Source organism: Heterocephalus glaber, unplaced genomic scaffold (genome assembly GCF_053883595.1).
Source record: "Heterocephalus glaber isolate CG9 unplaced genomic scaffold, H.glaber_assembly_v1.0 deba00001429, whole genome shotgun sequence".
Lineage (NCBI taxonomy): Eukaryota > Metazoa > Chordata > Mammalia > Rodentia > Bathyergidae > Heterocephalus > Heterocephalus glaber.
This window is the reverse complement of record NW_028258294.1, coordinates 34899218-34921218: the sequence shown is the minus strand read 5'-3', so window position 1 is coordinate 34921218 and position 22001 is coordinate 34899218. Positions and strand designations below refer to the sequence as shown.

Sequence of the window (22001 nt, the reverse complement as noted above, 5' to 3'; positions counted from 1 at the left end):
AAAAAGTGGCTTGCTCAGTCACTTAGTGTGTTTGTGGTAGACTCAGTTTTCCTACCTGCTGGTGCTGTGGTCTGCCCAACATCCTTAAAAAGCCTACCTGGTTCAAGTCCTTTTAAGATCTTAGAGGACAAGAACCAGGGACACAGAGATTGCTAGTATCTATGGCTCCCTAAAACTTGCCAGAATTTAGGAATAAAAGACTTTGTTATGATGAAAGACATAAGACTTCTCCTTTCCGACTGGTCACTTCTGAGGCAATAGTTACCACTCAGCACTGACTATATAAAACAGTTCTAAGTAAGCACTTTACTCATGTACTTCTCTTCCACAACTGAATGACAGCTGTTATGGTTTTCACTTTACAGATGAGCAAACTGAAGCACCCAGAGCTTACATAACTTCCTCAAGGTCACACAGGCAATTAATGGAGCTGGGACACAAGTCCAGGCAGTCTAGTTCCGGAGTCCATCCTCTGAACTCTATTTTGTCCACAAAGGATCAGCTTGTTTGAGAAAAAGGGATGAAGATGCCTAGAGTAGCCAATTGGCTTTCTTTCTGTAGCTTCACCTTTCAGAGATTCTTATCCCTCCCATCCTTTCTCTACACATCCATCTGTCCCATCTTGCTACCCGAGTCCCTGTCCCTCATTCTCAACCTATCAGCACCACAGCCTCACTGCCTATTTGTCTTTCAAAGGATTACCAGTTGTCCAATTTATAAACTCCAATTTGACTTTAATTTAATAAATTAAATTCCAAGCCATCACACAGCAATGGACATCATCATCCCCCAACAGAGGTGCACCTTTGCTCTCGCTTGCTCATTATCACACAGTCTTTAAAGCCCCTAAAGCCACGTCTCTGGACAAGGCTTCCCACCAGGCTCCTGGCTCCCTCCTTCCATCTGAGCCACTGCTCATGGAGAAGGCCTCAAGTACAAAAAAACGATAAGAAACGGGGAGGGAGGGAGGGAAGAGGAGCATAGGGGAGGCAGGGAGGTGGGGAGTACCTGCCCCCCATCCCAGGCACCGGCCCGGCTTCCTATGAGCTGCCAATGTCCTCGGAGGCAGACATTGGTGCTGGTCTGAGTGGGGACCTGAAGGAGGTGTGGGAACCCCCCCAAGAATTGCCTACCCTTCTGGGACAGAAAAGAAGGGTCACCTGGGAGAGATGCCCTCTGTCATCTGTTCTGAGGATCCTAGATCACACATATAAATAGAAAAGAGAATAAATAAGGGAGGAAAGATTCACTGAGGAGCTGAGCACCCTGGAACTCCTTTTGGGGGGGGGGCAGTGTCAGCAGGGGTCAGACGCTTCTGAGGAATGTCCACACATGCCAGGACAGAGCCCGCCTCTTACTCCCAGCTACCTACTCTCTTCTGTGCCCGCAGCAGTGGGTTCCCACCTCTCAAATGTTTCCCACTGCAAGTTCCCTTCCAACCAGCCCCACAGCCCAGGGTGGACAGGGCTTCCTGGAACCCAAGGGCTTTCCTGACCTCAGCCTTGGGAATCCAGGAAGGGGTAGGGAAGGGGATGTGGGGAATGGGCTGACAGAACTCTTGCCCTCTCATAGCTCAGGAAGTAAGGCGGGCTCTCAGAGCTGGGGGCTGGGGTTGCCATTGGCCTTGGGTTTGGATTTGAAGGAAAAACGCTTGATAAGGCGGCGGGAAAAACTGCCGGCCTTCTTTCGGACACTGGGTGTGGCCGTCGTGTTGGAGAGGTCATCATGTGATTGGCTCAGGCCAGCTTCCTTCTGTCGAGGTCTCCGGCGGAAGATGAGCTTAGTGCCACTGCGCAGAAAACTCACTGTAGGAAAAGAGGGGAAACTGAGGCACAGAAATGGGCATGGGGGTGGGGAGAGGTGGGTGACAGAGAAAGGACCAATGATGGAGTGACAGAAGATGAAAAACAAAACCAGTGTCCTGGGCCTAAAGCTAGACAGGAAATAAAGTAGAACCAAAAATGCACTTTCTCCATCCTGATGAAGAAACAGTATGCTCATGGAGTTCCATATGCACCTCTGACTCTGCCCCAGGGAAGAATGGCCCTGGCCGCTGCTCTGTGTGGACAGACTGAGACTATGGAAAAACAAAGGCTACACACAGGGTGTTCCCCCAAGCCTATAAATCATTAACGAAAAGAAAAGGTGGGCTGACACCAACTTGTTTACTGCGGTCCAGGGTGTGCACAGGAAGTAATGTGTCTGAAAACTTCAAAGAGGTAAATCCAGGACCAAGAAAATTAAGGAAGGTGCTTACACAGCAGGCTTTGAACATGAAGTGATGTACGCTTAAATCATAAGTACATAGATGCATGGTTGATGGGCTCATTGTTAACTGATTAGGTTTGGCGGTGAGTCGTTCATCCTTTGAAGTTAGAACTGCCACAGCTGTCCATGGCCAGAGGGACGATCCCATAGGATTTCTTACACTCATGGGGTAGCATGGTACAGAGTGAAGGTGGAAGAAAAAAAAGATAGAAGGAAGACAGGCCCTTGGGCTCAGGAAGGAATAAAAATAGAGGTAAAAGGGGCCTGGGGTTTAGCTCAGTGGTTCTGCCGCCTGCCTCGAAAGCGCAAGGTCCCGAGTTCGATTCCCAGTACCAAAAAAAAAAGAAGTAAAGGGAAATAACTTAAGAGTCCTTTCCTGTCACCAAAGCCAGTCTGAACCAGGCCAGTAACCTAGGCATCAAGTTCCCCTCTACTGAAGCCTGGAAGAATCTGAGGGAGGGAAGTATAAGGCAAGTTGGTTGAGCCTCCCATTTTCTAAAATTTCTAGTAGGACCCAAGTCATGATACTGGGTGTAGAAGAAGAGGTGGGGTTGGGGTCCCCTGCCATTTTCTCCCCACCTTTGTGATCCTTGAGGCTGCGGGTCTCCAGGGCACCAGTAGACCCCGTTTCTGACTCAACATCATCCACAGATGGCCTCTCGGAGATGTCTGAACGTGTGGTTTCATCTGCTTCCTGGACACTTGTGGGACTGGAGAGGGCATCTATGGTTCCTGGGGACATGGCTGGTGGGTCTGAGGGAGGTGAAGAGGGGCCTCCACTGGTCCCTGCGTCATCCTGCACTGAGGCTTCCAGGGATGCCGCATAGCCCAAGGATAGTGCCAACTCGTCCTGAGCAATGGGCACCTGGCAGGAGGGACAAGTTTTAATGAGCAGGAGTAACTGAGCAGGGCTTTCTCCCTATCCTGGCTCCTTTCCCCAGAGCCCTGTTACCTTGGAAACACCAGAGATGATGAGGGTGCTGCGCTTGGTGGGTGTCTTCTTGGCTGCTCGCCCACTGGGTTCAGTCAGCTGGCGAATTGCTGTCTCTGCTACTGGGTCCAGGCCATTGGAAAGGTGACTCTCCCCTGCTATGGGTATGGCAGATGGATAACTGGACTTCTCCCTGGCTCCTTCTTGGACTCAAACTCCTTCCGCCCCACCCAGCATGGTTTTGGACTGCAGGGGACCATTGCCCATGGACATTCACACATCCCCACTCCCTACTCACGGCTGCTATTGTGGGAGGCATTGCTGGGGCCGCTGCTCTCACTCAGCACAGTGGTCGTCTTCTCAGTCACCTCCACCTTGGACGGGGAGCGGGAGGGGGAGTCTGCTGGGTGGGGGAGGGTCAGTGAGCCGGGAGGTGCTTTAGATTGGCCCTCCCTTACTATCCTAGTTGGGACACAGACTTTGGTTGACTCAGAGGGCAAGGATGATTAAGGGTGATTAATCATAAGGGTGATTAAGAAGATGCTGTGGGGACAAAAAGACACTACAGGAACCAATGAAAATGTAGGAAAGTGTCACTTGGCCCACTTGAAGGTGTGAGGAGATGCCATAAAATATGAAGAGCATACAGAGGAGGTGCAGGGCCCTCGATGGAGAGGACCTGCCATGGGAGCCCTAGAGATGGGAGGAGTGTAATGGAGTCTCCCTCTGGGTGTGGAAGAAACACCATGGAGGACACTGGGACAATTAGCCAGTTGTGGCTGGAGAGAGGGAAGAAAGAGTCTTGTGAAAAAATACAGGGAAACTTGAGCAGATGGAAGAGCAAGAGTCCTGTGGAGAGGCTGCTAGATCCAGAAAGACTGAAGGGTGAGAGGAATAGCTGGAAAAATAGAGAGATGTAAGGGAAAGTAGGAGAGAGACATGAGGAAGTAAGAAGTGATAGAATCAGAGGAGAACATCAGGAAACAGGGTGTGCTGGAATTATAGTTTTCGTTCCCCTTTCCTTGTCCTGCCACAGGGCCCCTGGCTAAAGCTGGGCTCCCAGGCACCTTCTCTTTACCTAATTTGCCATCTACACGCGGCCGGGATTGGACGGTGGTGACAGTGGTGACAATGGTGCCATCAGGCATGATGGTTCGGTCCAGCTCAATCTTCTTGGTAGGTGTGATGCTGGGGCGTGGTGTAGAGGGAGTGGAGGTGCCCAGGTTTCGGGGGGAACCCTCCTCATAGTGTAGCTGCCAAGGGGTGGGAAGGCAAAGGGTCAGTGCCTCAGAAATTGCCCATGCTGTGTCCACCCATCTCCCCCGGGATGAGCTTCTCACCTCTGCTGCCATGGTGGCTGCTGGGCCCAGGGCTTTCCCTGGCCCTGGAGTGAGTGGACACACCTGTCTTCGAGACAGTGGCCTGGAGGGGGAGCCTACTGGCAGTGTGGCCTGGCCCAGGAGCTCAGCTGGGGACAGGGGTGGCAGTGTGAGCTGGGCCCATGACCAGGCTCTGCTCAACACCCACCCAGAGGTTCCCATCCTGCCCCACACTCACTGTCTCTGCAGCTGCTGCTCCTTAGCACTTTGAGGGTCAGCTCTCGGCTCTGGGGACCCAGGTCTCTGTGGGTAAAAGCAGATGGGGCAGGGAAGGGGAAGATTAGTACAGTGAACCCACCCTTGGGTCAACCACAGGCCAGAGGCAGGGCATATAAATAAGATGGTCCCAGTGCTCCAATCAGATTATCCTGCCCTCCAAACCCTCCCTTTTCCCAAGAAAATGTGGTCAGGCCTGAGTGGAGATCACCCTCCCCAGCCAGGTATTCAGATCCCTGGGCCCTGCTCCATTCTGTCTAGCCAGTTCCCCTAAGTCTCAAGCCATCCTCTTTCAGTTACTCAAGCTATTCCCTCTGCCCAGACTGTTTTCCCACTCTGGTGAAATCCTACTCTTGCTCAAAGGTGTGGTTTAAATGCCACTTCCTTCATGAAGCTCACTTGGATCTTTATTCTGCTGTGGGAATTAATCTTTCATACCTAAGTACTCCCATGGTATGTTGTATAAACCTCAAATGGTACATTTGCATCCACATTTCTATGTATATCTCTCTCTGCATCAAGCCTGTGGTCAACTGCAGGGTGGGTGCTGTATTCTGGTCATATCTGTATCCCCAGGAGCTTGGCCAGGGTCTGGGATCCAACAGAGGCTCACATCAAAGGCTACTAAAAGCAGAGGTAACTTATGCCAGGGCTAGACTAGAAGGGTTTGATCCTCAGTCTGCGTATGGGAGCAGGGGGCAGGCCTGGATCATTCCTTACAGTGATAAGTCCTCTGTCCATTCCACTTCAGGACCAGCCCTTACAGGCTTGGTCCACTTCTGTTGCATAGGGTTGTCAAGCTCCGCTACACAGCATAGTTCTTCTATGTCTATGGGGAACCAGAATAAAATTGCTCAAATCAAAGATGGAAAGTCATTGAGGAAGAGAGAGCCTGAACCCTTGGCAGAGAAGGGCAGGGTATGCCTGCAAACGTGACCTTGTTGGTCCCCCAGCTGCTTCTAACTCTCACCTCCCAGCTCACTTCCCAGGTGAGATGCTCGAAGCTGTTGCAAGAATAACCGGGTAGGTCTAGGGCAGGCTGGCTGGGCCTGGGAGATCATGGGTGGCTTCTCACCAAGTACCTAAGAGCAGAAGGAGGTTTTAAAAAAAAAGTACCCTGGGAGTGGGGGTTCATGCAAACTTTTTGCTTTGGGTGCCTACTCACCAGGCCTCCTGGGGCAGAGCAAGCTCTGAGGTTGACCATCATGGCTGGCTGGGTGCTGACTATAGCATCCTTAATCAGTTCCTCAATTGTTGAGAGCTCTCCTTGTTCCTCACCTTTCTACAAACAGGAGGAGAAACAAGAGGTAGAGCTTCCCTTTTGGCTGGCCTGTACTGCCTCTCCTCTGCCAGCCCTGCCTTCTCACCTCCCTGGCCTGCAGCTTGGGAAGCACCATCAGGCTGAGGTCTGGACGATCAGTGAAGGCCCAGGACACCAGCAGCCCCTCACCAGGGATTTCCTCCAGGTTGACTTCCAACTGTGAACAGGGAAAAGGATTGGGTTGACTTGCCCCACTCCAACAACTCCTGACTTCTGAGGGCCCCCTCCCAAACTTCATCCCAGAGACGAATCAAACAAAAATCCTGAGCCAACAGAACCGCTCCCTCCCCACCTCAGTTTCCCATATTCCCCTCCACCTGTGTTGGTGGCAGTGTCAGAGTGACGTGGTAGGTCTCCATGGAGACGGCAGCGGGGGACTGCTGGGTCACAGAGACTGGAAACCGCACCTCCTCAGCAGAGAGCTGGCAGTGCAGCACCTGACAGACAAGGCAGGGTCAGGCACAGAGGAAGGGTGCTCACCCTGCTTTGCCCTGCCCTATGATGGTCCAGCAGATCCCTCTCCACTTCCTGTTCGCTTCTGGTCAGCTTTTTGGGGCCATAATCCCCTAAATGAGGCAGGTTTAAAAGCCAAAGTTGCCTCTCCCCAGAAAAATAGTTATTCGCATATGTACAACAATTTTACCCACAACTTTAGGAGGATTCTCAGACTTCCTAAAGCAAATCATTAAATCCTTAAGGCATACACAGACTCCAGGTTAAGAACCCTCTGATTATAGGGAACCTTTGGGGTCACCCCACCTTGGGACCCAAAGAGGGCAAGACCTATCAGACCCTTACCATGGTGTGCTCTGATTGGTCTATGCAGGTCACATGTCCAATGCTGGCTGTGGGTGGGAGTTGGGGCACCTCCTCAAAGGCAATTTGGATAGAGCTCTGAGGGAGTAAAGTGGGCACAGGATCAGGTCTCTGGCACTGCCCCCCTCAGGGCTGGCCTACTCAGTTGTTGGCTGGTCCCTGGAACTGCAGAGGCCCTAGCTGCAGGCTAGCTTCTGGCCCCTCCTTGGTTTGGGAATTTAGGACAGGAGATAGTCTCCTCAAGGCCTACCTCTCCAGGGGCCTGCAGCTGTTAAGAGCTACTGAGAACTAGGGGCATTTGGTGGTGGGGGGTGACCACCTCAGAGACTAGATTCCCTTAAGCAGAAGGCCCTGGAATACCAGGAGCCTTTCTCTTCTCTCCATTTTCCTCTTCACCCTCCCCCCCAATCCCAAAGAAAGTTGTGCACAGAAGAAAATTAAGGTGTTGGTTGCCACTTATATATACAGTAATGGCTGGGCAGAGAGAAACAGGGCTGAGCTAAGGGTGAAAACAGTAGGGCCACTTATTCCAAGATAAAAGCTGGAGAAATGAGGCTAAGCCTTCTTCCAGAGAAATAGGATGTGAAGGCTCAGGTGCATGACTCTGTCTATATTCTTGGAGATGAAGACAATCTCAGCATGGCCTTGGGGGACTTCACCAGAGGTACCAGGAAGAGAAGCAAGTTCAAAGGGCTCAAGGGTCCAGAGGCCTGGCTAATTCCTCAAGGCAGACAGCAGGATGGTATTAAGGGACAGAAAGCTGCTTAGCTTAGATCTTGAAAGAGCTACTCTCTAATTCTTCCCCAGCAGAGGAGAGTAGGACAGGAAGAAGATTTGAGGAGGGATTACGGACTGGGCTGGCAACTCCTCCTTGAGTCTTGAGATAGAGGGAAGAAATCCATAGGTTCTGGGCAAACCAGGGAAAGCCAACTTCTCTGCCCTGGTAGCTGTCTTCTTCAAAGGCCAGGCTATGGCAGATGAGAAATGGATGTTTGGTCCTCAGTCTCCCTATTTCACAAAGGAGGGCAATGTTCAGCTGAGCCAGCTGTTCCAGAGAGTTGCTTCTGACCCAGGAACAACGTGCAGCAAGAGCTAGGTGGAGGAGTGGGTTTAAGGTGTAAACTGAAAAATGTCATCTGACTTTCAGCTGGCCAGCTGAGAAGAGGAAATAGAGCAACTTCTTGTGGCCATTTCTGTTTCCAGGCATTTGGGGAGCTAGCAGGGTTAAACCTCCAAACTTATGATGGCTGGAACTGGAGAACTCTCGGAACAAGGAGCTGTTAAACTGTGATGGCATGGAGAGGCTGCTGGGCCAGGATGGGAGAGAGCCCAGAAGAGGGAGACCTCTGCTTTCTACCCAATCTCAATCTCATGACCATGCTTCCTGCCTTACTTCCTGGGAGGCCAGATGCCCATGGCACAATAGGAGGAAGTAGGCTGGGCTGGTTTGTGACTGACCCTTAAGGGGCAGCTACAAGTTCATTTACTGGAAAGGACATGGATTGTCAGTCTGCTCTACCTGAACACTTTCCCCTCAACAAATACATTGCAAGCCAGCATGTAGGAGAAAGATGTGTTGTGAAATGAATGATGGGAAGGTGGTAATCCAGACTCACTGGAGATCTGGTTGGTTTGGGGGATGAAATGTTACACGGTCCTGGTAGCATGAGGACCAGGCAAATTCCTTCTGCAGGTGCACCTGTCTCCCCTTGCCCAACCAGCACCCAGGCTAGGCGGAAGTGTCCTCAGGCACAGGGATTAGCGTTGCTATGAGAACAGTAACTTGTGCTGCCTGGGGTTTGGAGCCAGAGAGTACCTTGCCCACAAAAATTGATTGGGAACATAACTGGGTTTTTACAACCACCCCACCCCACCCCCGCCTCACCTGCATCTTTCCTTCTGATCTAGAAGGGAAAGCTAAGTCATGGGGTTCCCCAGCTGACCCCCACCACCCCCAGTCTCCCCCCTTAGCGTGAGCTAGGGAAGGAAAAGCTGAAGGGACCACACAGGGGCTCCATCCAACTCACCCCGTCCCTGCAAGCCTGCTCGTTCAGGGCTCGAACCCAAGCTCGCTGCCAATTCTCGCGGAAAGACTTGAAGGCAAAGAGCGACGCCGGGAGGCCCCGGACGCCTGGCTCCTCAGGGGCGCCAGCCCGAGTCGCCCGCAGCCGCAGCAACGAGCGCCACACGCCCAGCTCCCGCAGGGAACCCCCGGGCTCCGCGGCCAAGGCGGGTCCCGGGCCCCGACCCCCGCGGGCCCGCGCCAGCCACAAACCCCGGGCGTACTGGAGCAGCCAGCCGAGCACCGTGAGCAGCGAGGCGGCGAAGAGGATCAGCAGGGCCGCCCAGCCCACGTCCGGCTGCCTCCAGCCCGGATCCATGCTCCGCGCCGCTCGGGTCGCGGTCCGGCTCCCAGGTCGGGCTCAGCCGCTGCCCCGGGGGAGCATGGCCTGGGCGGGCCGCGGAGCGGGGGCGTGCTCCCCCGGGGCTCGGCGCGCAGGCTCGGGGGCGTCCCGGTGTACGGGACTAGCGGGTGCCCCTGATCGGGGAGAGGTGCTCGGCGGCCGCGACGCCGGGGCTGTCTCCGGAGTCCGGGTCCCTCGCTGCCTGGTCCAGCGTTAGAACCGAGGCTAGTTGCGGGCCAGCACCCGACTCCTCCCACGGCCGGGCCCGCCGGACCCGGGCGGGGACGCGTCTTCGGAGACGCCGGGACTGGCTGCCGGCACCGGCTCCGGGAGGGCTGCGTGCGCAGAGCTGACACTGACAACACCGCCCGCGCCCCGCCCCCACCCGCCCTTAAAGGAGCCGCACCCGTGCCGGGCGGGGCGGGGCTAACTCGGGGCTGCGAGCTAGAGGCTGGCGCGAGGAAGCGCTGCGAGCGACGGCGAAGGTTCCATCCTGCAGCCAGGGTGCAACCTCTCACCCAAATGCAAGGCGAGAGTGGCTTCCCTTAACTAGGATGCAGCCTGTTTTTCCTTACGCTTCTTAGATTTCTACAGGTTGGACGGCTATCGGGGTTAAGAAGGAAATGACCACTGTGGACATCACCACCTTCTCCTCCGAACACCCCCAAGCTCAGCAGCTTCTAGGTTCCTATTTCCTAGCTGAAGCTAAGCTGGGTAAGAAGGTGCAGGACATCGCTCCTAGATAGAGGTGCCTGGCAGAGGGCCAGCTGATATCCACCAAGAGAAAGCAGAACCTGAACTTGGTAGAGGTTGAAAATAGAACATGGAACACTGAGTTTCTTCCACCACCATCACTCCCCCTTACCTTTGGAGCTAGGACCCAGGAACACCCCCATTAACCTCCTTGTTCGTGTGGGTTTGTTCTGGAGATATTTCCCATGCGTGGGGCTGCGTCTGCTTTTAAAAATAATACAGTACATTTCCATAGTAACAGCTCCTGCCTGCGAAGCACGTGTAGAGAGGGTGGTAATGAGAGGGGAGCTGGCAATGTAGCATTGGAATAAGACAGGGCCTAGGTGGTGCAGGCTTGAATCCCACCTACTGGGGAGGCTGAAGCAGTAGGCTTGCAAATTGGAGGCCAGAGCCTGGGCAACTTAGAGACACCCTGTTTCAAAAAGTTGGGATTGTAGCTCAGTGCTTCCTAGGTTCTCCCCAGCATTGAGGCCAGGGCTTTTTTGACCAGAAGACATTACCATCTAATTATATGATATCCTGCTGGGTGCAGTGGTCCACACCTGTGTAGTCTTATTTATTTGAGAGGCTAAGGCAAGATCACTTGAGCCACGCATGGTGGCTCATGCCTGTAATCCCAACACTCAAGAGGCTGAGGCAGGAGGATTGCAGTGAGTTCCAGGCCAGCCTGGACTACATAGTGAGTTCAAAGCCAGGCTGCACTGTATAGTGAGACTCTGTCTCAAACATCCAAAAAAAAAAAAAAAAAAATCACTTGAGCCAAGGAGCTGGAGATCAACCTGGGCAATTAAGAGATGCCGAGAGATAGATAGATAGAGAGAGAGAGAGAGAGAGAGAGAGAGAGAGAGAGAGAGAGAGAGAGAGAGAGATGCCTAGTCTCAAAAATAAAGAAAAAATGGGCCGGGAATTCAGCTCAGTGGTTTTGCTGCCTGCTGCACGAGCGCAAGGACCCAAGTTTGATCCCCAGTACCAAAAATAAATAAAGGAAAAAACAAAAAAGCTGGGCATGGTGGAGCACACCTGTAATCCAAACCAAGTATGTGTTATTTCAACAAGCTCCCAAGAAATGATGTTGTAGGTACATTGGCCAAACTCTGGCTTCAAGATCCGCCCCTTTCCCTAGATTCTGGGGTAGATTCAATCCTGGAAAGACTGGGGCCTTCTCAAGGCCAGTCTGAACTACATAGGGAGACTGTCTCAAAAACAAGAGGGCGGGGATTTAGCTCAGTGGCACCGTGCCTGCCTCACAAGTGCAAGGTCTTGAGTTCGATCCCGGTACCAAAACAAACAAACAAAAAAACAAAACTGGGGCCCATCTTTGCTTCCTGTAGACAGGGGAAAGAAAAACTAATAAAAGGATGTAAAGGAATCCTCCTCACTCCCCCAGTCCTTAGGCCCCTTCTTCATACATACTGGACCCTTCTGTAGAGAGGTAGGAAGGAAAGGTGTTATCTTCCAAACCCACTTGGTGGTCTAAAGAATGGTCACGTGAGAGTGAACAATGCCTTCCAAAATTGGAGTTGCAGGGCTAGGCAGAACCTACAAGGTCAGCAACAGGGCTGTCTGAGCTGGTGGGGTAGCCCAAGGTGCCCTGGATTTCACTGTAAGAGATGGTGGGGAGGGAAGGAGCACTGAGGTGAACTTACTGTTCCCCTCACTATCCACTGTTACCAGACTCTCAACAACAGTGGGGCTGCCTAGTCTTGGTTTCTAATTTCAAAAGGAGCAGAAAACGTGAAATCAAGGGAGTAATGAACTCAGGGCTAGAACCCAGGCATGGAGGAAGCAGTCATGCAGGATGTGCAGGTCTTCAGTATGAGGACTCTTCCACCAAGAATCCTTCTTTAGGAACCCTAGGTCAGCTCAAGGATCTTAGTTCTTTGATTCTTGGATTTATTCCCTCAACTCCTCTACCAGGTGACTGATCTTATACTGCCAAATGCTGCTTCACCATTCAGTCTTACATGAATCTCCCCATCTTCTTTCCACCTGTTAGCTACACCCCTAGCATGCATTTCATTGTGCTTTATGCCTCAGCTGTTTTCTGTGGTTGCTTTTTCCATTTATCAGGACACTGCCTAAGAGTGAGGACCATGTTTTATTCATCTCTCTTCCCTCACATTCAATTCATGTGTTTAAATATTCTGGTGTACTCCTTGGGGGAAGCAACTGCATTTATATCACTTTGTGTTACCCACAGTGCTTAAGAGTTTCCTATTCACGTAATAGGGCTTTGTAATTTGTAATTTTAAGAAGTCAAAAAAAAAAAGTTTAGCTGGGCATAGTGCTGTACACCTGTAATCCCAGTACTCTGGGAGGCTGAGGCAGGAGGATTACAAATTCAGTTGGGGCCCAGTCTACACAATTTAGCGAGAGTCTGTCTAAAAATTTAAAAAGTGGCTAAAAATAAATAAATAAATTTTAAAAAGTGGCTGGTGGTAGCGACACATGCCTGCAATCCTAGCACTCAGGAAGCTGAGGCAGAAGGATCACTGTGAGTTCAAGGCCAGCCTGAGCTACATAATGAGTTCAAGCCTGGGATACCTAGCAAGACCCTATCTCAAAAACAAATAAATAGTGGCTGGCTAGGGATGTAGCTCAGTGGCACCTTGCCTGCCTGGCAAGCGCAGGGTCCTGAGTTCAATTCCTGGTACTGAAAAAATAAATAAAATAAAATAAATAAAAAATTGCAAGGGGTGGGGAGTTTGCTCAGTACAAAGGCCCTGGGTTCAATTCCCAGTACCAAAAAGGATGTGTAACAGAAAATATTCTAATATACATGTAAACATGGATTTCTATATTGTTTCCATCTTTCAAAAGACACATTAAAGGGCCGGGGATTTAGCTCAGTGGTTTTGCTGCCTGCTGCGCAAGCGCAAGGATCCGAGTTTGATCCCCGGTACCAAAAAAAAAAAAAAAAGACATGCAAAAGACACATAAAAAAAAAAAAAGTCATGTCAGCCCAGTGGAATAGAAGACGTTAGAGCCTGCTTTCAGCTAATGACTTTTGCCAGCTAAACTGATGGGGAAGGATAGGAAGAAAAGAAAAAAGAGTAAATGAACTTCCTGGACAGAGCCTCAAACAGGGTCCTGCAAGTGTCAGAGTCCCTGACTTATCCAGAGCTCTCATGTTTTTTTAGGCACTGTGAAACATTGTCAGGACAAGTTTTTCTGGCAACTGATTGAGTAGTGGACTGGCCTTGCTTACTGTGAGGTGCTCAGGGCTGCTTAGTAGAAGATGTGAATCTCAGACAGTGCTCAGTGCAGGGCCAATGACACCTCAGCTCATCTGTGAGTCCTAGTGACTGCTTTTCAGTGTTCAGGCAAAAGCTTTGAATTTCTACCAGGAAAGGCACAGAATTTCAATTGAGCCAAGCTTGTTTCTCTCTCTGATTAGTCTGATAATCAACTGGGTAGTTACTATCATGGGAGAAAGTTATTCAGATTATATGACAAGTATCCAAGTAATCATTTTCTTATTTATTTATTTATTTATTTATTTTGGTGTAGGGAATCGAACTTAGGACCTTGCGCTTACCAGGCAGGTGCGGTGCCACTAAGCTACATCCCAGGCCCCAAGTAATCATTTTCTGGTGATAACATGTATATGTGGATGATGATCCGTACTGTCTGAGCAAGTCCTCCCATGGGTGAGGGTAAGAGGGCTAATGATCTCTGGAAAGACACAAAGAGATCTTAGGGTTCTAAACAAGCTGGGAAGGAAGATTATTAGGATAGGCCTCCTAATAAAAAATACAGATTTGTCCTTCAGAGCTCCAGGGATTCTCAGCCTGTTCCTGATCAACAAGGTAGCTGAGCACTGCCTCCTCTGGGGATCCCACAAGTTCCTCCTTTCCATCTGCTCCTGGCACCTCACTCTCTCTATTTGGAAAGCACTTTGGCTCTTACCACTACTGAAATCTTTCAGAATAATACTCTACCTGGAGGCCCTCTCATTTCCTCTGGCCACAACTAATTTCACCTTCTATGTGCACCTATTGGTTCTATAGCTCTTCCATATGCAAACTCATTATGTATGATGATGCCACACAAATATCCTGTGTCCTTATTTCCATGAGAACACCCCATGGAAAATAAAACACATGCCTCCAGGGAGTTTGCACGTGCATGCTCAGGTCCACACACAGAAATATATATGAAATACCCAGTTTATTATCAGACTAATCAGAGACAGAAATAAACTTGGCTCAATTGAAATTCTGAGCCTTTCCTGATAGGTGTCCAAAGCATTTGCCTGAATGTTGAAGAGTGGTTACTGAGCTATAGATATATAGATATGGCTTGTTATTGTTAATTAGAGTCATATTCAAGTAGAAGGGACATTTCACATCTGATTTTGAGGGAAAGAAAAGACTGTATTTGGTCTAAAAAGAGTTAACCCCCAATGATTCTTGGAACATGCCATATTTGAAAGGATGGACAATGTGGTAGGCTGAATCAGCTCCCTAACTCCTTGGTGGAGATTTCCTGAGGAATGGAAATCATTTGCCACCCATGGGGGAATGTAAGATAATGAAGATTCAGGTGAAGCGTGACTTGCAGGGGAACAGGGTTAAGAAAGAAACCTAAGAGATCTGCAGGTTCATAGAAAGCCAGGTGTGGGTCTGGTTCTCCTGCTCTTTAGCACTTTCCAAAGGTTCAGCATCCACCTCCTTGTTGCAGGAGGCTGGCACAACGCAGTAATCCAAGACCAAGCTGAAATCCCAGGTTAAATCCGAGACCTGAAAGCACTTCCAGCTCCTTCAGAGGTGAAGTGCGCGCTGGGTTGCCCAGCAACTACCTACTGCCGCGGGGGCAGAAGGTGAATGGGACGGTGAGGAAAAGTACCTGTACCTAGATTCAGAACAAGAAGGGTGGGAGGGACTTTAGAATTTACATCATCCGAATTGCCACTGCGTTTGTGAGACTCAAATTGTCTTTACCTGGGATTACAACTAGGTTGGCAACAGGTTTCCTATAAAGAACAGGTGTGGCTCCAACCTTCATGCCTGCTACCTACCCTGGCTTCCAGGAACCATCTTCCCCGGCTCCAAGGCATCCCTGATTGAGCAGCCAGCACTGGCCGTTTTGTTTTTTTTTTTTTGTTGTTTTTTTTTTTTGGTACCGGGGATTGAACTTGGGACCTTGCATTTGCAAGGCAGGCGCCGGAACCCACTGAGCTAAATTCCCGGCCCCGGCTCTGGCCCTTTAAAGGTCACCTGCGGGGGCTGACGGAGCTGAAACTGACGTGGAACCGCAGAGAGCAGTGTTAGACACGTGGTAGGAGGAAGCGTTCATTTTGAAACTGGGCAAAGGATATTTCTGCCGTGGGCTGCACATCTTTTTTTTTTTTTTTGGCTGTACATCTTTAATATAATGTTAAGAGGATATCCACTCTTGCTTGTTTTTCTTTATTGCTTTCTCAATACTCTCGTGATACTTCTCTTGAAGAAAAAATGTAGTTTAAAATGACGCTTATGTTCCCTCTTGCTCTCTCTTGCCCATATTAAAAATGGCGCCGTCGCCTTCCGGGACGTAGTTCATTTAGACTTGACGATCCGGGCGGAAACTGGGTAGGCAGGTGCTGCAGAACAGAGCCCAGGTTGCTTTACAAAACCTCTTGAGGGAATCCCGAGGGCGGGTCAAATCCGAGTTGTTGGGCTTTGCTCCGCCTCACGTGGGAAGACTCCGCTTTTGGGGAGCGGTCGTTCCTTACTGCTGAAACCTCTGTGCTGCTTCCCAGCTCGCCAGTTAGCTGAGTAGGCTGCGAAGCGGGATCTTTGGTCACCATGTGGGCCTTCCCCGAGGTGCCCATTCCGCTGCTGGTAAATTTGATCGGCTCGCTGCTAGGATTTGTGGCCACGCTCACCCTCATCCCCGCCTTCCGTGGCCACTTTATCGCTGCGCGCCTCTGTGGCCAGGACCTCAACAAAACAAACCGGCAGCAGATGTGAGCAGTGGCACAAGGGTGTCGGGGCGGGGCGGGGGGCGGGTAAGGGGTGGGCAGGGCAGGGACGAGCACTGAGGTGCTTAAATGTGTGCGCGAATGGAATTTAACCCGAGCAGTCCGGGATCCTGGAAAGTGATGGACAGAATTGGGTAGCACTGGGGAATGATGGGGAAGGGGACCCATGAGTGAATCAGGAACTCCTAGTAGTGGGGCCCTCCTTTTCCCCGCACCCCGCTCCCCAACAAACTACTGGGAAGACCTTACAGTTACTGTAATCTCCCCAACTGAGTGACCACGCCCATTTCCTCTTCCTCCTCCACCCCCCTTGCCGTTGGGCCACAGCCCAGAATCCCAGGGAGTCATCAGCGGTGCTGTTTTCCTTATCATCTTGTTCTGCTTCATCCCCTTCCCCTTCTTGAACTGCTTTGTGGAGGAGCAGTGTAAGGCATTCCCCCACCATGAAGTAAGTGGGCTAGTGGGGGCAGGTGCCTGGGGTCTGGGAGGTACCAGAGAGAGTTGGGGTTGTTTGGACTTGGGAGGAGGGGCTGAGGAACCAGCGGAAAAGACAGAAATTTTGGAAAGGTTGAATGGGAGTAGGCTTGAGTTGTGACCTGCCAGAGCTTCCCCCAGTTTGTAGCCCTGATAGGTGCCCTCCTTGCCATCTGCTGCATGATTTTCTTGGGGTTCGCGGATGATGTGCTGAATCTACGATGGCGCCATAAGCTGCTGCTGCCCACAGCTGCCTCCCTGCCTCTCCTTATGGTCTATTTTACCAACTTTGGCAACACAACTATTGTGGTACCCAAGCCCCTCCGCCCAATTCTTGGCCTGCATCAGGACTTGGGTGAGTATCCCTGCTGCCACTGTCCTTGTGGCACTTCAGGTCACCCTCCCCCGAGGTGCCCAGCAGAGCACCATTCCTGGTGTTCCACATTCCCCTGTTCCTGTTCTGTCTCAGTGTCTGCTCAGATCCTCTCTGGTGACCCTTCATCATGTGTTCTGTTCTCTGGATACCCTTAGATCCTTCCCTAGGTGTCACTACTTCTTTTGATACCATGTCTTCCTTGCAGGGATCCTGTACTATGTCTACATGGGGCTCCTGGCAGTGTTCTGTACCAATGCCATCAATATCCTAGCAGGAATTAATGGCCTAGAGGCTGGCCAGTCACTAGTCATCTCTGCTTCCATCATTGTCTTCAACCTGGTGGAGCTGGAAGGTAGGTGGGATTGGGAATAGGGAGAGAGAGATCTCAGAATTGCCTGATAATATAGCTTTGAGGAATTCAGGGGGAAAAACAATATGGGAGTAATTACAGAAAATGGGGAAAGCTATTTACTTTGAAAATAACAGTGAAGAATTACTAAATGTGAGAAAGAAAAATAGCAGCCTGTCATTTATAGCTGGGTTGGCATGAATAGCTAGACCATGATTGTTTCCTATTGGACATAAACAGTTTCATAGAACCCCAGCATCAGAGAAGGGCTCTCTAATCATGGTGGAACAAGACAAAAACCAGACTCCTCCTACTGTAATCATGTCTGAGCACAGACAGAAGGACAAGAACACATGGGGCTGGGGATTTAGCTCAGTGATTCCAGTGCCTGCCTCGAAAGCGCAAGGACCAGAGTTCAATCCCTGATACCAAAACAAAAACAAAGAAACATAAAAGGACAAGAACACAAGAGTAACCAACATCCCCTCTTGTCTAATGTGAGAGACTGCAGCTTCTTTGCAAGAACAACTCAGTTCCTGCTGCTTCTTAGATAAAAATTATTAAAATGTTCAGAGAATTACTCCTGCTTTCTGACAACACCCAGTTCAGAGCACAACTTTCCTTGCAGCTTCCCCAAAACCATCCAAAGTGAATCCAATAAGTCTCTCCTAACCACCCTTGAGTGATTGCCTAGCATGAGGCCCTGAGTTCAATCCCCAGAATTACACACACCCGCACACCCACATGTGCGTGCGTGCATGCACACACAGCTGCAAAAAAAAAGTACTTATTAAAGGTAAGCAGGGCTGGGGATTTAGCTCAGTGGTTCCACCGCCTGTCTCAAGCGGAAGGTCCCAAGTTCGATCCCCGGTACCAAAAACAAAACAAAAAAATAAAAAGAGCTAGAGATATAGCTCAGTGCTGAGGTCCAGGGCCCCATGTGAAGACAGCTGTGTGTGATACGTATTATCATCAGCCCTGTGCCACACACTAGGTAGTAAAGCTGGTGTTCAAGTGTAGGTCAGACTGTCTGGACAAATTGAAGACATTAACTAGTTCTTGAAGGTTTCATGAAAGTGGTGGGATATTGGGAACTTCCTGAGTGACATGAAAGGAGTGGTGGGTTCTTGAAAGTGGCTTGGGTGAGGTGAGAAATACAGCTGGCATCAGAGATAGGGATAAGAGACAGACAAAATTAGGAGCAGGAGAGCTGGCCGTGGTGGCACACGCCTATAATCCCAGCACTCAGGAAGCAGAGGCAGGAGGATCACTTCGAGTTGAAGGCCAGTCTGGGCTACATAGTGAGTTCATTGTCAGCCTAAACTACAAAGCAAGACCCTGTCTCAAAAAACAAAACAAAACAACAACAAAAAATCAGCAGGGTATGTAGGGGATATGGGTATTAACTTTTCCTTCTTGTTCCTTTTCCCCAGGTGATTATCGGGATGATCATGTCTTTTCCCTCTACTTCATGATACCATTTTTTTTCACCACCTTGGGATTGCTCTACCATAACTGGTAAGGAGGCCTGTGGCTAAGGGAGACAAGTATCTGATCATATGGCAAAGATGGTCCTGATCTTCATCCAGCTCCTGATGGAGAGGCTGAACTTGTGCATACTTTTGCTCAGGGTTTTCTGGGTGTTCAGTTGGTAGTATTCTGTCATTATTTTGTATTTATTTATTTTTCTTGTGGCACCAAGGATCAAACCCATGGCCTCTTGAATGCTAGGCAAGTGCTTTACTACTGAGTTATACCCCCAGCCCAGTAGTATTCCAAGATTTGGTCTTTTCTCAGCAGTTGGAGACAAGTGCTATGGAACCCCAGAAATAACTATGGGTACTTGAGTTCTGCAAAGTTACTGGGACAGCTGGAGTCTCCTCTCAGTCAGGGTAGCCAGGCATGGTGGCATATACCTGTAATACCAGCACTTGGCTAAGGCAGGAGGATCACCATGAGTTCAAGGCTACATAGCAAATTGAAGGCCAGCTTGGACCACATAGTGAGACCCTGTCTCAAAAAAAAACAACCCAAAAAACAACAACAACAACAACATGGGGCCAGAGATTTAACTCAATGGCACTTCGCCTGTCTCACAAGCACAAGGTCCTGAGTTCAATCCTCAGTACCAAAAACAACAACAACAACAAAAAATAAAAATAAAAAATAAAAACAACAACAACAACAAAAAGAAGTAGGGTCAATTTTAGACCAGTACCTAGTGTGTGTGATGTGAGAGAAAGGATTGCTAATGCCTCTTACCACTGGCTCAGATCCTTTCCCCTACACAGGTACCCATCTCAGGTGTTTGTGGGAGACACCTTCTGTTACTTTGCTGGCATGACCTTTGCCGTGGTAGGCATCTTGGGACACTTCAGCAAGACCATGCTACTCTTCTTCATGCCACAGGTGTTCAACTTCCTCTACTCACTGCCTCAGCTCCTGCATATCATCCCCTGCCCTCGACACCGTATACCAAGGTAGCCATTTGGGGGTTTGAAAGAGACATCAAAGCCTTTCACTTGGGATATCTTAAGCCAGTCTATACTTTTGATATGCAAAGGATGTGGGGCCAAAGAAGGGGTCTTCCCATGTAGGTAGCCCTTTAAGTTTACAAAGTGCATTTATTTACATAATCTTATTTGATCCTCACAGTAGTTCTGATCATACAGTAGTAAGCAGCAGAGCTAGAAATAGATCTCACTCCATGTTCAGTGGTTTTCCTAGTAATTAACCCCAGGGAGGAAAGTTCTGAGTAGTGACCTAGTTGCATAAAGCTGTCTTCCCCCTACAGACTCAATACCAAGACAGGCAAACTGGAGATGAGCTATTCCAAGTTCAAGACCAACAGCCTCTCTTTCTTGGGCACCTTTATTTTAAAGGTAACAAGGTAACAAGGAGGTAAGGCCCCAGGCCGCCATCCTGAACTCAGGAAATGGGCACCCAGACCTACATTAGATTCAGGGGGAGCTTGGAAGCATTAAGGACATCCCTGTTCCTGAAATGCAGGTATTAGCTGAAGTTCTGTCCACCTGTGGTCCCTCTAGGTAGCAGAGAGACTCCAGCTAGTGACCGTGCACCAGAGTGAGGATGAGGATGGTGCCTTCACTGAGTGTAACAACATGACCCTCATCAACTTGCTCCTTAAAATTCTTGGGCCCACACATGAGAGGAACCTCACATTGCTCCTGCTGCTGCTACAGGTGAGTCTGGGGCTGAGTTTGTGCCTCCTTGTTTCCCTTTCTCCATGTTTCTTATTCTACTTCATTTCTTCTTGCAGATCTTGGGCAGTGCTGTCACCTTCTCCATTCGGTACCAGCTTGTCCGACTCTTCTATGATGTTTGAGTTCCTGAAGATTGCCCTTTAGCACACAGTCTCCAGGGTCCTGACTGGGGCCAGCCTGTCTGGTCTCAGAGTGGGCCTCTCCCAATCTTTACTCTCCTCCAGATTTTATTCCCAGCATTTTCTTTTTCCTGTGATTATTGACATCCTGGGCTTTTTTTTTTTTGCCCTCCAGTGACTATTAATTGGACTTTGCCTATGGCCTTCAACTATTAAGCCTAAGGCGGGATGTAGCAGCTTCTGTGCAGATATCCACTACTCAGCTTTCAGAGTCCTAACTCTCAAGGAATATGCTGGCCCTTGAGGTAGAACCTGGGCTAGGGCTAGGGACACTGGCTCAAAGGTGACTTGAAATTTGACTATAAATTAAGTGTTCTGATTAGTAAGATAGAGCCAGGTGCTCGCATGGTGACAATAAAGTGTTACCTTTTTCTTATTGTTCCTGTAGGTGAATTTGCTATATAAGTATTTTAAGATAGATTGGGAAAGTTGGTGGAGGTTCCTTTTCCTGGGATGCCTATCTCTGCCCCAGCAGACCCATTTTAGCAAGAAGTGGAAAGAACTGAGCCGTGCATGGTGGTGCACATCTGTAATCCCAGCACTCAGGAGGCTGAGGCAGGAGGATCACCTCGAGTTCCAGGCCAGCCTGAACTACATAGTGAGACCCTGTCTCAAAAACAAAACAAAAGGGCCAGAGATTTAGCTCAGTGGCACCACGACTGCCTCCCAAAGTCCTGAGTTCCATCCCTGGCACACACACAAAAAAACAAAAAACAAAACCATAGTGAGATCCTATCTAAAAAAAAAACAGAACCAAGACCAGTCAAAACATGTCGAATGTTGAAAGTACTGGTATTTTAGATGGTATAGAGGGCTGGTAAAATCTACTTTCTGGGAGAGGATTGAATTTTCAGGTCTCATTTCTTCAGTTTTACCCTTGCCGGATAAAAAGAGGGAGTGGGGAGTGACTAGACCTGGGAGGAGAGAAAAAGGAAGGAGTAGTAGTAACCCCTTTTAGCTATTTTTTTTTTTGTACCGGGGATCGAACTCAGGACCTTGTGCTTGCTAGGCAGACACGGCGGCGCCACTGAGCGAAATCCCTGGCTAACCCCTTTTAAAAATCCTAGATTAGCACAAAATTTGCCGAAGACTAAGTGGCTTCAGATTCCACTGTTTCTCTTCCGGTTCTGGTTTCCCGCTGTAGCGTTTAAATCTCGCGCTCTTTCCCTAGATTGGCCACCTCTGGAGGAGTTTGGCCGACTACGTGCTATCACTCCTCCTCGTCGACTTCCCCGGGGCAAAAGGTTTTCAAATTCTACCAATCGCTGGGCGCGCTCCCTCTTTCGGGGCACGTCAGGGAAGGGTTAACCACAGTCAACCGGAGGCGGGTATTAAGGGAAAAGAG

The 22001-nt window shown here is 49.8% G+C and overlaps 2 protein-coding genes across 8 annotated transcripts; one reads left to right on the top strand and one right to left on the bottom strand.

Moving 5' to 3' along the window:
- Positions 1-713: 713 nt before the first annotated feature.
- C2cd2l (C2CD2 like) lies at positions 714-9673 on the bottom strand. 4 transcript variants are annotated; one of them, XM_004856773.4, is made up of 14 exons: positions 8959-9673; positions 6914-7009; positions 6433-6552; positions 6162-6272; positions 5960-6076; positions 5765-5876; positions 5515-5623; positions 4757-4821; positions 4540-4667; positions 4278-4452; positions 3498-3602; positions 3221-3354; positions 2848-3133; positions 714-1805 (listed from the first exon to the last, which is right to left on the bottom strand). In XM_004856773.4, exons 1-14 carry the CDS (start codon positions 9310-9312, stop codon positions 1594-1596), a joined length of 2124 nt encoding a protein of 707 aa, XP_004856830.2. In that variant the 5' UTR covers positions 9313-9673; the 3' UTR covers positions 714-1593. The 4 variants fall into 4 exon arrangements, with proteins under 4 accessions (XP_004856830.2, XP_004856829.2, XP_004856828.2 ...); XM_004856772.4 differs by having other exon boundaries at positions 3221-3357; positions 3498-3599; positions 8959-9616; XM_004856771.4 differs by having other exon boundaries at positions 3221-3357; positions 8959-9441.
- Positions 9674-15606: 5933 nt separating this feature from the next.
- On the top strand, positions 15607-21033 carry Dpagt1 (dolichyl-phosphate N-acetylglucosaminephosphotransferase 1). Of its 4 annotated transcripts, none has more exons than XM_013076539.3 (10): positions 15607-15662; positions 15833-16039; positions 16382-16502; positions 16670-16883; positions 17110-17256; positions 18687-18771; positions 19545-19733; positions 20048-20135; positions 20301-20456; positions 20534-21033. In XM_013076539.3, exons 2-10 carry the CDS (start codon positions 15879-15881, stop codon positions 20597-20599), a joined length of 1227 nt encoding a protein of 408 aa, XP_012931993.1. In that variant the 5' UTR covers positions 15607-15662; positions 15833-15878; the 3' UTR covers positions 20600-21033. The 4 variants fall into 4 exon arrangements, 3 of the variants coding, with proteins under 3 accessions (XP_012931993.1, XP_012931995.1, XP_004856827.1); XM_013076541.3 differs by having other exon boundaries at positions 15632-15691; XR_015451688.1 differs by lacking the exon at positions 15607-15662 and having other exon boundaries at positions 15680-16039; positions 20048-20154.
- The last annotated feature ends 968 nt before the right edge of the window (positions 21034-22001 follow it).

Bases quoted from the DNA above. Each gene is read 5' to 3' on its own strand.
- C2cd2l (XM_004856771.4), bottom strand. From the start codon at position 9,312: ATGGATCCGGGCTGGAGGCAGCCGGACGTGGGCTGGGCGGCCCTGCTG. The intron at 6,077-6,161 runs GTGAGAAGGCAG...TCCTGTTTGTAG, and splicing joins CCAAGCTGCAGGCCAGGGAG to AAAGGTGAGGAACAAGGAGA. The intron at 5,877-5,959 runs GTGAGTAGGCAC...TTCTGCTCTTAG, and splicing joins GCTCTGCCCCAGGAGGCCTG to GTACTTGGTGAGAAGCCACC.
- Dpagt1 (XM_013076539.3), top strand. From the start codon at position 15,879: ATGTGGGCCTTCCCCGAGGTGCCCATTCCGCTGCTGGTAAATTTGATC. The intron at 17,257-18,686 runs GTAGGTGGGATT...CCTTTTCCCCAG, and splicing joins CAACCTGGTGGAGCTGGAAG to GTGATTATCGGGATGATCAT. The intron at 18,772-19,544 runs GTAAGGAGGCCT...TCCCCTACACAG, and splicing joins GGATTGCTCTACCATAACTG to GTACCCATCTCAGGTGTTTG.